The sequence below is a fragment of the Salvelinus fontinalis genome, chromosome 29, assembly GCF_029448725.1.
Source record: "Salvelinus fontinalis isolate EN_2023a chromosome 29, ASM2944872v1, whole genome shotgun sequence".
In the NCBI taxonomy this organism is placed as follows: domain Eukaryota; kingdom Metazoa; phylum Chordata; class Actinopteri; order Salmoniformes; family Salmonidae; genus Salvelinus; species Salvelinus fontinalis.
Window position 1 is genome coordinate 34,108,175 of NC_074693.1, and position 13,207 is coordinate 34,121,381.

At 41.7% G+C, this 13,207-nt stretch overlaps 1 protein-coding gene across 1 annotated transcript in view; it reads left to right on the forward strand.

The window, feature by feature from the left end:
• LOC129827874 (large neutral amino acids transporter small subunit 3-like) overlaps positions 1-13,207 on the forward strand; it is a 33,168-nt gene that overhangs the window by 5,713 nt on the left and 14,248 nt on the right. Inside the window, exons 2-5 of the mRNA XM_055889127.1 lie at positions 1,069-1,224; positions 1,368-1,566; positions 7,652-7,707; positions 7,820-7,896. Coding sequence (XP_055745102.1) covers positions 1,071-1,224; positions 1,368-1,566; positions 7,652-7,707; positions 7,820-7,896 — 486 coding nt within the window. The 5' untranslated portion in view covers positions 1,069-1,070. The remainder of the gene's footprint in view (positions 1-1,068; positions 1,225-1,367; positions 1,567-7,651; positions 7,708-7,819; positions 7,897-13,207) is intronic.

Sequence of the window (13,207 nt, forward strand, 5' to 3'; positions counted from 1 at the left end):
GGGTTTTCTCATGATCAATTAGCCTTTTAAAATTATAAACTTGGAATAGCTAACACAACGTGCCATTGGAACACAGGAGTGATGGTTGCTGATAATGGGCCTCTATGTAGATAAAATTGAATATTTGCATTTTCCAGCTACAATAGTCAATTACAACATTAACAATGTCTACACTGTATTTCTTATCAATTTGATATTTTAATGGACCAAAAAAATAGCTTTTCTTTTAAAAACAAGGACATTTCTAAGTGACGCTGAACTTTTGAACGGTAGTGTACGTTGCTAAGTGCCTGTGAAGATGTTACTCATTGTTGAGAGGGTAAAGAGAGTCATGTGTGATTGTGTGTCCAGCATGGAGTGTCAGTTACAAGAGAAACCACCCTCTTCAGATACTTTCTTGGGACAAAGGATTGAGCTGTACTTTGCTTAATCACATTACACACAGTCTCTATCTCCCCTCGACACACACCACCCTTTTTTTTTATATATACTTCTCACAGCCATCTCAATAAAACACATGCTCTTGGTCTGTCCTTAAGACACACATGCACAGTTTTGTATTGCTATCCTTGTGGGGACCAAATCATTGATTCCCATCCAAAATACTATTTTCCTAACCCTAAATCTAACCCTTAACCATAACCCTAAAACTATACCTATCCCTAAACTTCATTCTAACCCTAATTGTAAACCAAACCACTAAGCCTAGAATACCATTTTGTCTTGTGGGGACCAGCAAAATGTCCCTACTTGCCAAATATTCCTTGTTTTACTGTCCTTGTGAGGACTTCTGGTACCCACAAGGATAGTTAAACAAAAACACACGCACACACACTGGACTCCCTCATAAAGTATGTTGAATGGGTTTCCTGTTCACATCTGTCCAACCCCCACTTAGGCAAACTCAAAGACCACTGACACAGACGCCCCCCTCACACTGACTGGATCCTAGCCAGTGTCCACTTGTCAAAGTGACATACTGGCCTATAGCTGGAAATTTGTAGTCTAATATTGTACTGTTGGCTGTAACATCTACATGAATTTCTCTCTCTCTCTCTCTCTGAGCAGCAATGGCGCCCTCTCTTCTCCAGGCCTATAGGAGGCGCTGGTGGATGGCTATGACGGCGGTGTTGGAGAACCTTCTGTGTTCTGCCGTGCTGCTGGGATGGGGCTCACTCCTCCTCATGCTGAAGGGCGAGGGCTTCTACTCACACCTCTGCTCAGGTAGAACACACACACAAACACAGAGGAGGAAGACAGTTTCACGCTGTCTCTCATGCACACACTATTCCTCAGCATACATTATCAGCATACATTATGTTATCAAGGATGAGGGGTAACCTCTCCCACTACCCCCTTTCCCATAGAGAACGACACGAATGCCCACGTGCTGTTGCTGGGTAACAAGTCCTCCTGGGAGAGTGGTATCTGGGTGAGCTGTGTGGACCAGGAGGAGATGCTCAACCTGGGCTTCACCATTGGCTCCTTCCTCCTCAGCGCTGCCACTCTGCCCCTGGGCATCCTCATGGACAAGTACGGCCCGCGTCCGCTACGCCTCCTCGGCAGGTAATAATAGAACATTAACTAGTGGTGGGCACCAATAGCGATAATTCGGTATGATTTCGATATGAATATGAGCACGGTATATCTTGATATGGTTTATCCTTGCCGTTAATCTACACTATTATGTAGAAGAGCATACGTTACTGTTGGGGGCGGTGGTAGCCTTGAGAGTTAGCTGGAGAGTTACCGGCTTCAATATCCTTTGTACGATCAACTGCCGTTGTGCCCTTGAGCAAGGCACTTTACCACTAAGTGCTCCAGGGCCGCTGCTAGGCAATAAAGCAAATATTTTATTGAAATGTATTGTCCCTGCTGGCACAAGACCCTCTCACGAGTTCTGAACTTAGCATACTTAAAGGAAAATTCCACCCCAAAGTTTATGACGTATTTGTTTCATTAGTCCATTGTTGATATAGTCCCAAAATGTTTTGCATGTCAGCAATCAAGTTTTCAAGCAATTTTAAAGTTAAATATCTTACACTTGATTGCTGACATGCAAAACATTTTGGGACTATATCAACAATGGACTAATGAAACAAATGCCAAAAGAGATTTTGGTTGGAACTTTCCTTTAACTGCCATCATCGGGCTTCCCATTGTATTCAAACTGATTGGGTATGTTAAGCTCCCCCAGTACATTCACCCCTGGCCCAATGATTCGGAGTGTTTAATTGTCACATGTACAGGGATGCAGGTGTGATTGCAGGGTACAGTGAACATTTTAGGCTTGGAGCTCCAACATGCAGGACTAAGTGAAATAAAATAATGACAGTGGTAATAAAAACAATAGAAATAGCACTATATAATAACAACTGTGGCAGTGATGAATAAATCCTGTCCATTGGGGTGGAGGCAGAGGAAAGACTGTTGAGGGGATGCGGTGGAATGACCATGGGGGAGCAGCAGCATGACCATTGGGGTGGAGGCAGAGGAAAGACTGTTGAGGGGATGCGGTGGAATGACCATGGGGGAGCAGCAGCATGACCATTGGGGTGGAGGCAGAGGAAAGACTGTTGAGGGGATGCGGTGGAATGACCATGGGGGAGCAGCAGCATGACCATTGAGTGAAATAAAAACAAAAAAGTTCAAATGTACAATCAAACAATTGCAACAGTGATGAATGTTGTTGGGGTGGGGCCAGATTAAAGTCCGCTGGGGGGTGGGGCAGCAGGAGAAGGAATGTCCATGGGGGAGTAGCAAGTAAGGTAAGTCAGAGTTGAGCGTATGGAGGGGAGTAGCGGGGGGAATGGCCATAGGGGGAGTAGGTAGCTGACCAGTGGTGGCTATCCAGCAGCCTGATGGTCTGAGGCTATATGATCTTATTGGCCTTCCTGCGACACCTGGTGTTGTAGGTGTCTTGTAGGTCAGGAAGTGTGCACCCAATGCACATATCACCCTCTGAAGAGGGTCCGTGGCGTTAGAGTTGCTGTAACAGGCTGTGATGCAGTCCGACAGTATGCTCTCGATGGGGCTCTTGTAGAACACTGAGATCCCTCTGGAACATGCTTAATTTCTTCAGTATCCTGAGGTTGAAGAGCTGCTGCCTTCTTCACTATGGTGTCTGTGTGGTTAGACCATTTCACATTCTCTGAGATGTGTATGCAGAGGAATTGTAAGTTATGGACCGTCTCCACAGTGGCGCCGTTGATGAGGATAGGTGTTTGTCCAGCCTGGTTCCAGAGAATACAGGAGGGTACTGAGGATGCACCCTTGTGGGGCCCCCGTGTTGACGATCAGTGTCGAGGAGGTAATGTTGTTTACCTTCACCACCCGGGGGTGGCCCGTCAGGAAGTCCAGGACCCAGTTGTATAGGGATGAGTTCAGAACCAGGGCTGTGAGCTTTTAGGGCACTATGATATTGAAGGCCGGGCTGTAGTCAATGAACTGCATCCTCAGATATGCGTTCCTTTTGTTCAGGTGGGTAAGGGCGGTCTGCAATGCAGTTGCGTCGTCTGTGGATCTGTCAGGGCGGTAGGCGAATTGGAGAGGATCGAGTGTGTCGGGGAGGGAGGCGGTGACATAGTCTTTAACTAGCCTCTTGAAGCACTTCGTGATGACTGAAGAGTGCTACTGGTCCGTAGTCGTTCAGTTACTTTCCCTTTCTTGGTCACAGGGAGGATAGTGGACATCTTGAAGCAGGTGGGTATAGAGGCCTGGGCTAGGGAGACATTGAAAATGTCAGAGAACACAACAGCCAGCTGGTCTGCACATGCTTTGAGTGCACAGCTAGAGATGCCATCTGGGCCGGCAGCCTTGAGGGTTAACACGTTTGAATGACTTACAAACATCCTCATTGGAGACTGGGTGTGTAGCCCACATTGTCATCGGGGGCTCTCCTCGGCAGCTCGGGGGTCATTGTGCTCAAATCTTGAGGAAAAGGTGTTTAGATCGTGTGGTAGGGTGACCGTGATGTGGCTTTCTTTTTGTAATCCATGATCGTTAGGAGCCCCTGTCACATACGCTTTGTGTCTGACCCGCTGAATTGCTCCTGCACTTTGTCTCTATACTTGTGTTTTGCCATCTTGATTGATCTGCATAAGTCATATTTGTACTGTTTAACCAAACTATTGATCCCTGTCACCTTGCCCTGTTTATAAGCGGCATCTCTCTTTCAGTTTTCCTACAAGGCTGCTATCAATCCACGGTTTTTGATTCTGGTTCATTTTGAAAGATACTATCGGTATCATGTCATCTCTGCATTTTTAAAATTAATCCTGTGACTGAGTCTGCGTATTCAGTGACATTATCTCCAGAGGCAACTCTGAACATATTCCAGTCCGCTAGTCCGCGTGATCAAAACAGTCTCGGAGCGTGAATTCTGATTGGTCGGACCAACGCTTTACAGACCTGAACACTGGAACTTCCATCTTGAGCCTTTGTTTGTAGTCGGGGAGAAGCAAGATGGAGTCATTGTTGGATTTTCCAAAAGTAGGACTGAAGAGGGCCTTATACCTGTGTCGAAAATTCATGTAGCAGTGGTCAAGAGTAGAATTTTCGGGAGCACGGTTCTCAAATTACTTTTGTTAGCTTCTCTAGGATAGGGGGCAGCATTTTCACTTTTGGATAAATAGCGTGCCCAATTTCAACTTCCTTCTACTCATCCCCAGAATATAAGATATGCATATTATTAGTATATTTGGATAGAAAACACTCTGAAGTTTCTAAAACTGTTTGAATCATGTCTGTGAGTATAACAGAACTTATGTAGCAGGCAAAACCCAGAGGACTAACCATTCAGATTTCTTTTTTTTAGGTCACTGTCTGTTCAATGAGTTTTCATTTAGGACACTAGAATTCATAATCAACCTGTTCGCAGTTCCTACCACTTCCACTGGATGTCACCAGTCTTTGGAAATTGGTTGAGGTTATTCCTTTGTGCAATGAAGAAGTACGGCCATCTGGAATCAGTGTAACGTTATGTGTACTGTTTGAGAGTTGCGCAAGACTAGAAAAGTAGCGTTAGTTTGTTGTCCTCCTGTATTGAAAACAGATAGACCCGTCTTCAATTTGATCGATTATTAACGTTTAAAAATACCTAAAGTTGTATTACAAAAGTAGTTTGAAATGTTTTGGCAAAGTTTAGAGGTAATTTTTGAGATTTTTTTTTGTGACGTTGTGCAAATTGGAAGCTGTTTTTTTCTGGATCAAACACGCCAAATAAATGGACAATTTGGATATATATGGACGGAATTAATCGAACAAAAGGACCATTTGTGATGTTTATGGGACATATTGGAGTGCCAACAAAAGAAGCTCGTCAAAGGTAAGGCATGATTTATATTTTATTTCTGCGTTTTGTGTTGCGCCTGCAGGGCTGGAATATGCTACACTCTCTTTGTTTACTGTTGTGATAATAGCATCTTATGCTTTCGCCGAAAAGCCTTTTTGAAATCTGACATGTTGGCTGGATTCACAACGAGTGTAGCTTTAATTTGGTATCTTACATGTGTGATTTAATGAAAGTTTGATTTTATATCATTTTTATTTTATTTGGCGCTCTACATTTTCCCTGGCTATTGGCCAAGTGGGACGCAAGCGTCCCGCCTATCCCAGAGAGGTTAAAGTCCCCCACCACAATGAACGCTGCCTTCGGGAATGCCGTTTCCATATTGTTCAGGGTCCAATGAAGATCTTTGAGAGCCTTTTTTGTGTTAGTTTGCTGCGGGATGTACACAGCCATGGCGACAATCCCGGTGAACTCTCTCGGCAAGTAAAAGGGACAACATTTTACAATCAAGTATTCCAAGTCGCGGAAGCAGAAACTAGCAAGGTCCTGTACGTTTCCCCCGTCGCACCATGTGTTATTGGTCATAAAGCAGAGCCCACCAACCTTGCTCTTGCCAGAGAGAGCCCGCTTCCTATCTGCTCGAAAAACTGTAAAACCCGCTGGTTGTATATAATCCGTCTAGATGCCAGAGGAAAGCCAAATCTCAGAAAAACAGTATGTTAGCGGATCTGATGTCCCTCTGGAAAGATAGTTCACTCTGAGTTCGTCAAGTTTGTTCAATGGGCAATCAAAACTTTGCAAAGCCATGAAAGTGAAGTCCACAGAGTTACAATGTTAAAGGGTCTTCACACTTACTAGACTTTTCTCAGAAATACACTCTGCTACACATGTACTTGTCACGCCTGCCCCCGCCCCCCTCAAGCGCCAGGCTGCCCTTCATTACACCCACCTGTCACCATCATTACGCTCCTCAGCGCTCATTGGACTCAGCTGGACTACTTCACGTTGTTGATTGCCCCTCTATCTGTCTGTTCCTCGGTGTTACCTGTGTCAGCATTATTGTCGGAATGTCGTTTTGTTCCCCCCATCCAGACGCTTTTCTTTTTTGATGTTTGTTTTCCATTAAATGTTCACTCCCTGTACTTGCTTTTCGTCTCCAGCGTCGGTCCTTACAATACCAATGTAAACTTGCGAACCTGTCATGCCTCGACCGCTGCCTCTGGAAATAGCGCACAACACTCGCCCGCGAGTTGCCTCCCTCTACACTCTTAGAAAAAAAGCAATCTAAAAAGGATACTCGGCTGTACCCATAGGAGAACCCTTTTTGGTTCCAGATAGAACCGTATTGGGTTCCATGTAGAACATTTCCCACAGAGTTTTTCCGGAAATTGTAGTAACAACCTGTTATGTTCTGAAATGATTGCCCTAGTTTAAAATCTCGTGTTTGTTGAATCTTTTTGCTTGGCTGAGATCCAGGCGAGAGAAGCAACTCCCTAGGGAATTATCAAACTTTTCAGTGAAACGTCAGCATTCAGCTACAGCCAGCATATTTGTGAGGATGCAGGAATTATTTTGTATGTAGCTAACGCTACCTAGCTGTGTAGACTATTTTATAATATGAATGACACTGTATGATAACGTTACATACTTTTATATTTGAACAGGGGGTAAACATTCAATATTGATATGCCAACGTTACTTGATCTTGAAGCATGTAGTTTGTTCGCTAGTTCGCAGGAGTTGGCTGTGTATTGTCAGCTAATTTAATGTGTATTTACAAAAAAATTAACCCTTTTATTTGTCTGCAAATGCTTGTGGATTGTTGCATTATTCACGAGAGCAATATGGTTTGGTTGCATTATTCAATATTGTAATATGTTTCAGAAGAAAAGTTGCTCGGATCGTTAAATAGTTTGTGCTAGTGGCTTCTGAAATATTTACGGGCAGTTTGAGCTGAGGAGCGAGAATTTTGCGTTGCCAACCACAATGAAAGGTAAGGCAAGGATGTGATGTGAATTGAAAAGTAGAAATCTCTTTTGCCACTCCGTTCCTCAGACTCTCCTTCATCTCTCGTTGTGGGAATAGGGCCTTATTCATTCTGTGTGTTTGTCTTTGTGACTGTGTGTGTGACAGGCGGAAGAGGTGTGTGTGTGAACTCTGTAATGACTGATAGTGGGTGTAGGAGAACACCGGCCTCGTTGGAATCTCTTCTGGGGGACAAAGTAGGAGATGGAGAGATTTGACTAATAAACCTAATCTCTCTCCTTGGCTTGAAATAGACCATTATTTGTTAATAAATGTATAATTATGTATTCCACATTTTAGATATCCATCTAAAAATGAAACTTTCTTTTTCTGCAGTTTTTGTTTTGGTCTCTCCTGTGCCATAATGTCAATATCAGCGTACGATCCTCAACGTAAGTGACAGACATTATCCCCAACAACACAAAATACACAGTCACTTGCTGATACCTGTAGACGACACACCTAGTTATTTTTAAACAATGCTTTTTGCTGCTCTCTCATCAGGGCTCTCTGCTCTCATCTTTCTGGCCCTCTCCTTCAACGGATTCGGTGGCATTTGCTTGACCTTCACCTCCCTCACGGTGAGACACACACACACACAGAAAGGAACAATATTTCACTGCGACACTGTTCTCTACACTGTTCAAACAAGGCAGGCTGAAACCCCGCCCCCTGTCACTTAACATACAGACAGTTCCTCCACGCTGTGCCTGTTTCTCTCAGAATGCACTCAACAGATTCTTTCAAAACAGCAACGAAACTGCTTTCCACATTGCTTCTAAATATGAATCCACATATTTTTTTCTATTATAATATTAGTTTGTGTATCTTGCTCTTTTGCAAAATGCGAGTTAGTCTACGGAAGCTAGCATGTGCCTAATGCTAATCGCTTACTAGCTAGCTGCCCTTTAGCTAGGGCAAAGCAAACGTTAGCTCTAACATAGGTTGCTACCTGTGGTGGTGTATATCAGCATGTTTGTGCAATGGCGTGTTCTGAATCATATAGCCTATTCTAAATTCTTGGTCTAAATGTAACATTTATGCATCTATTCAAATGCTATTAGGGTCCTCTGAGAAACACTGACCAGCACTTCGGTTCTTACTCTGTCATAACACCTACCTGGATATTCTGGGGTTATGCCAAAGAACACCAACCATAGAATAATCATTCTATTAGATGTTAGATGTTTTGCCCATATTGCACTAACTAGAGGTCGACCGATTAATCGGAATGGCCGATTTCAAGTTTTCATAACAATCGGAAATTGTTAATTTTGGACGCCAATTTTTTTTCCCACTTATTATTATTTTTTTCCCATCTTTTATTTAACTAGGCAAGTCAGTTAAGAACACATTCTTATTTTCAATGACGGCCTAGGAACGGTGGACTCGTTAACTGTAAGGTTGCAAGATTGAATTCCCCGAGCTGACAAGGTAAAAATATGTTTGTCTGCCCCTGAACGAGGCAGTTAACCCACCGTTCCTAGGCCGTCATTGAAAATAAGAATGTTCTTTAACTGACTTCCCTAGTTAAATAAAGATTAAATAAAGGTGTAAAAAATAAAATATTTAAAAAAAAATCGGCCAAATCGGTGTCCAAAAATACCGATTTCCGATTGTTATGAAAACCTGAAATCGGCCCTAATTCCGATTTAATTGGTCGAACTCTAATATTAACCAGGTGAAATTGTGTCACTTCTCTTGCGTTCATTGCACGCAGAGTCAGGGTATATGCAACAGTTTGTGCCGCCTGGCTCATTGCGAACTAATTTGCCAGAATTTTACGTAATTATGACATAACATTGGAGGTTGTGCAATGTAACAGGAATATTTAGACTTATGGATGCCACCCGTTAGATAAAATACGGAACGGTTCCGTATTTCACTGAAAGAATAAACGTTTTGTTTTTGAGATGATAGTTTCCGGATTCGACCATATTAATGACCTAAGGCTCGTATTTTTGTGTGTTATTATGTTATAATTAAGTCTATGATTTGATAGAGCAGTCTGACTGAGCGATGGTATGCACCAGCAGGCTCGTAAGCATTCATTCAAACAGCACTTTCCTGCGTTTTGCCAGCAGCTCTTTGCAATGCTTCAAGCATTGCGCTGTTTATGACTTCAAGCCTATCAACTCCCGTGATTAGGCTGGTGTAACCGATGTGAAATGGCTAGCTAGTTAGCGGGGTGCGCGCTAATAGCGTTTCAAACGTCACTCGCTCTGAGACTTGGAGTAGTTATTCCCCTTGCTCTGCATGGGTAACGCTGCTTCAAGGGTGGCTGTTGTCGATATGTTCCTGGTTCGAGCCCAGGTAGCGGCGAGGAGAGGGATGGAAGCTATACTGTTACACTGGCAATACTAAAGTGCCTATAAGAACATCCAATAGTCAAAGGTACATGAAATACAAATCGTATTGAGAGAAATAGTCCTATAATTCCTATAATAACTACAACCTAAAACTTCTTACCTGGGAATATTGAAGACTCATGTTAAAAGCAACCACCAGCTTTCATATGTTCTCATGTTCTGAGCAAGGAACTTAAACGTTAGCTTTCTTACATGGCACATATTGCACTTTTACTTTCTTCTCAAACACTTTGTTTTTGCATTATTTAAACCAAATTGAACATGTTTCATTATTTATTTGAGGCTAAATTGATTTTATTGATGTATTATATTAAGTTAAAATAAGTGTTCATTCAGTATTGTTGTAATTGTCATTATTACAAATACATTTTAAAAACCGTCCGATTAATCGGTATCGGCATTTTTTGGTACGCCAATAATCGGTATCGGCGTTGAAAAATCATAATCGGTCGACCTCTAGCACTAACAACCTGATAACCCGACCTTCATGCAAACATTTGGTGGCAGAGAAAGGAAAAAAGATTATCTTCTTCAGATGTGCAGCAGAAGTAGGATTCATATAGGCCCAATGTAGGCTACATCTAAATCAATAAAAAATCAATCTGGTGCTCCTACACTTTGTGGTAAACGTTAGCATCAGTGCTACCAATAGAACATTTTAATTTATACAACTGGTTGGGTGTAATCCTGAATGCTGATTGGTTAAAACCATATTCCAGCCGGTGTCTATTCCACAAGTTACCACCGGCTAAATGTATGACATTAAAATGCCTATTTACTCTGTTCCATCTGACTGCTCAATCCACTGTCTCATCAGCCTAGCCATGCACTTTATACATTTGATTTCCACTATAAAAAGCATCTAGACATTTAGACTAACATTTTGTTTTCACCACGGAGGTTTGTATAAACCTTGCTGTCTGTCTCTCTGACATTTGCAACATTGTTTCAATATTCAAATTCGATCTCAGCTGTCCCATAGTAATGAACGTGTCGGGATGAGACCGACAGGCAGCGTGTCTGTCAGTTCGAAATCATGAAACAGCTGGCATAATTTGTATGGATATATACAAAGTAATGTCAATTGAAAAAAGGTCTGCTAGTTTGCAGTCTTTCCAGCTTCAATTTGAGGTGATTGTGTTAGCTGTGTTGTCTAGCTCCTCTGAACAACAGTGTCCTGGCGAGTGAGCACATTTTCTATGCCAGGCGAAATTACGTCTCATTAGCTCATTGTTCTGGATGTATTCTAATAAATGTCACTGGAAAACAGCTTATGCGAATGCAGCTACTTTGCTGTTATTCTGGCTACGCTGACGTAACAGTAAGTTAGCCGTAGTTGGGTAGCTAGCAAGCAAGGGATAAGAACGTTACCAGCCAGTATGGCAATGGAACATTTAGAACCAACAACTGAGTCGCATCCATAGAAACAGAACAAAAAGACTGAACGACTGGGTCGCGTCTCTAGCAACCGAACCGATAGAACGAATGACCAGCCGGCTTGGGTAGCAACCCAAGATTTGTGTCAGGGCTATCTTGGTGAAGGATGAAATGGTATGAATAAATTCATCAAAATAACGTTTTTAATAAATGTCAATCATTATTTAAATATGCTGGTAGCCCGTTGTATTAAAGTGATAATGCCCTCAAAGCCGATGTTTGGAGGATATATTGGCACTGTTAACAGCCGTGCCTATATATATCTCGTCCAAACACTGGCTTCTCCGGCATTATCACTTAATTAGAGCCCTGGTTGTAGGGCTCTATAAAATCAGTTTTATCTTTAGCTAAATTCTATTTTCCCATTTTAGTATTTTTCTTATTTTCCTTGTTTCTTTCATGTTTTACTCAAAATCACACTTTTAAAATAGAACATCCCATTTTTGTGATTTTATTTAAATTTTAAGTCCACAACAATGCTTAAACCACATCGAGAGAGATCCCTTTCGAGGTCTGGAAACCATTTTTTCTTTAAGGGGGGGGGGGGGTAATTGCCCTTTTTAATTCAATTTTGCACTGTTTGGCTAGCTGTGTTTTTTGTGCTGTACAATAGACAGTGTAGGCTACATATAATGGTAGAGTTTGCAAAACAATTGCCCTGCGATACAAACAATCATATAATTCTGCCAGGTAGGGGACTTTGCAGTCAACATTTAATTAGGACGGTATTTGGGAAAGACTTCATTCAAATAGCGTATAATGCCTGAATTCCGCATCGCAAAGATTCAACCAAGACTTACATTTACATTTTAATCGTTTAGCAGACACTCTTATCCAGAGTGACTTATAGTTAGTGCATTCATCTTAAGATAGCTAGGTGGAACAACCACATACAGTGCCTTCAGAAAGTATTCACATTTTGTTGTCACAGCCTGAATTCAAAATGGATTAAATATATATTTTTCTCACACAATACCCCACAATGACAAAGTGAAAACATGTTTTTAGAGATGTTTGCAAATGTACATAAGTATTCACACCCCATTGCTATGACACTTCAAATTGAGCTCAGGTCTATCCAATTTCCTCTGCTCATCCTTGAGATGTCGCTACAACTTGATTAGAGTCCACATGTGGCCAATTCAATTGTTTGGACATGATTTAGAAAGAAACACACCTGTCTATATAAGGGCCCAAATTTGACAGTGCATGTCAGGGCAGAACCTATACCATGAAGTCCAAGGAACTGTCCGTAATCTCCGAGATACATGCCTCATCACAATTCTATCTAGGGAATATATCAGAAATGTAACAAAACCGAACAAAAATATAAGCTCACCATGTAAACTGTATTTTTAATTAGCTAAAACAAAAGATCCCAGAAATGTTACATATGCACAAAATGCTTATTTCTCTAAAATGGTTACATCCCGGTTAGTGAGCATTTATCCTTTGCCAAGATAATCTATCCACCTGGACAGGTGCAGCATATCAAGAAGCATGATCATTACACAAGTGCACCTTGTGCTGGGGACAATAAAAGGCCACTCTAAACTGTGCAGTTTCGTCACACAACACCACAGCTGTCTAAAGTTTTGAGGGAGTGTGCAATTAGCATGTAGTTTCTTATTTATTTATCATTATACGAATTAACCGTTTCTGGAATTTTCTGTTTTTTTCCATCAATTATATAGCATTATTACAAACAAAAAAAATCACTGGTCTAACTGGGCAACTGACGGATAATTGACTGACCCGGAAGGTTAACAAAATCTCCCCGGGCCCGTAGCAGCCCTGTATGTTGAGCCAAGCAGTATTTTCAAATAACTAGGTTAAATGCATGGGAGTTTATTTGAGTCAGTGTATTTGGGTATTTTCAAACGCATTGAAATATTCAACTACTTGTCTTTTCAAATAAAAGATATCTGAATACTTCGAATGTATGTGAAAGTAAAATTGAGATATTTAAAATAGTATTTGAACCCAGGTCTGACCCATATCACTGAAAAAACAATATAGGTTTTGGCCTGTTTGTATGATGTGCCAACAAGGGGTTTTTGCAGCACAAATGAAGTTGAGTAATATG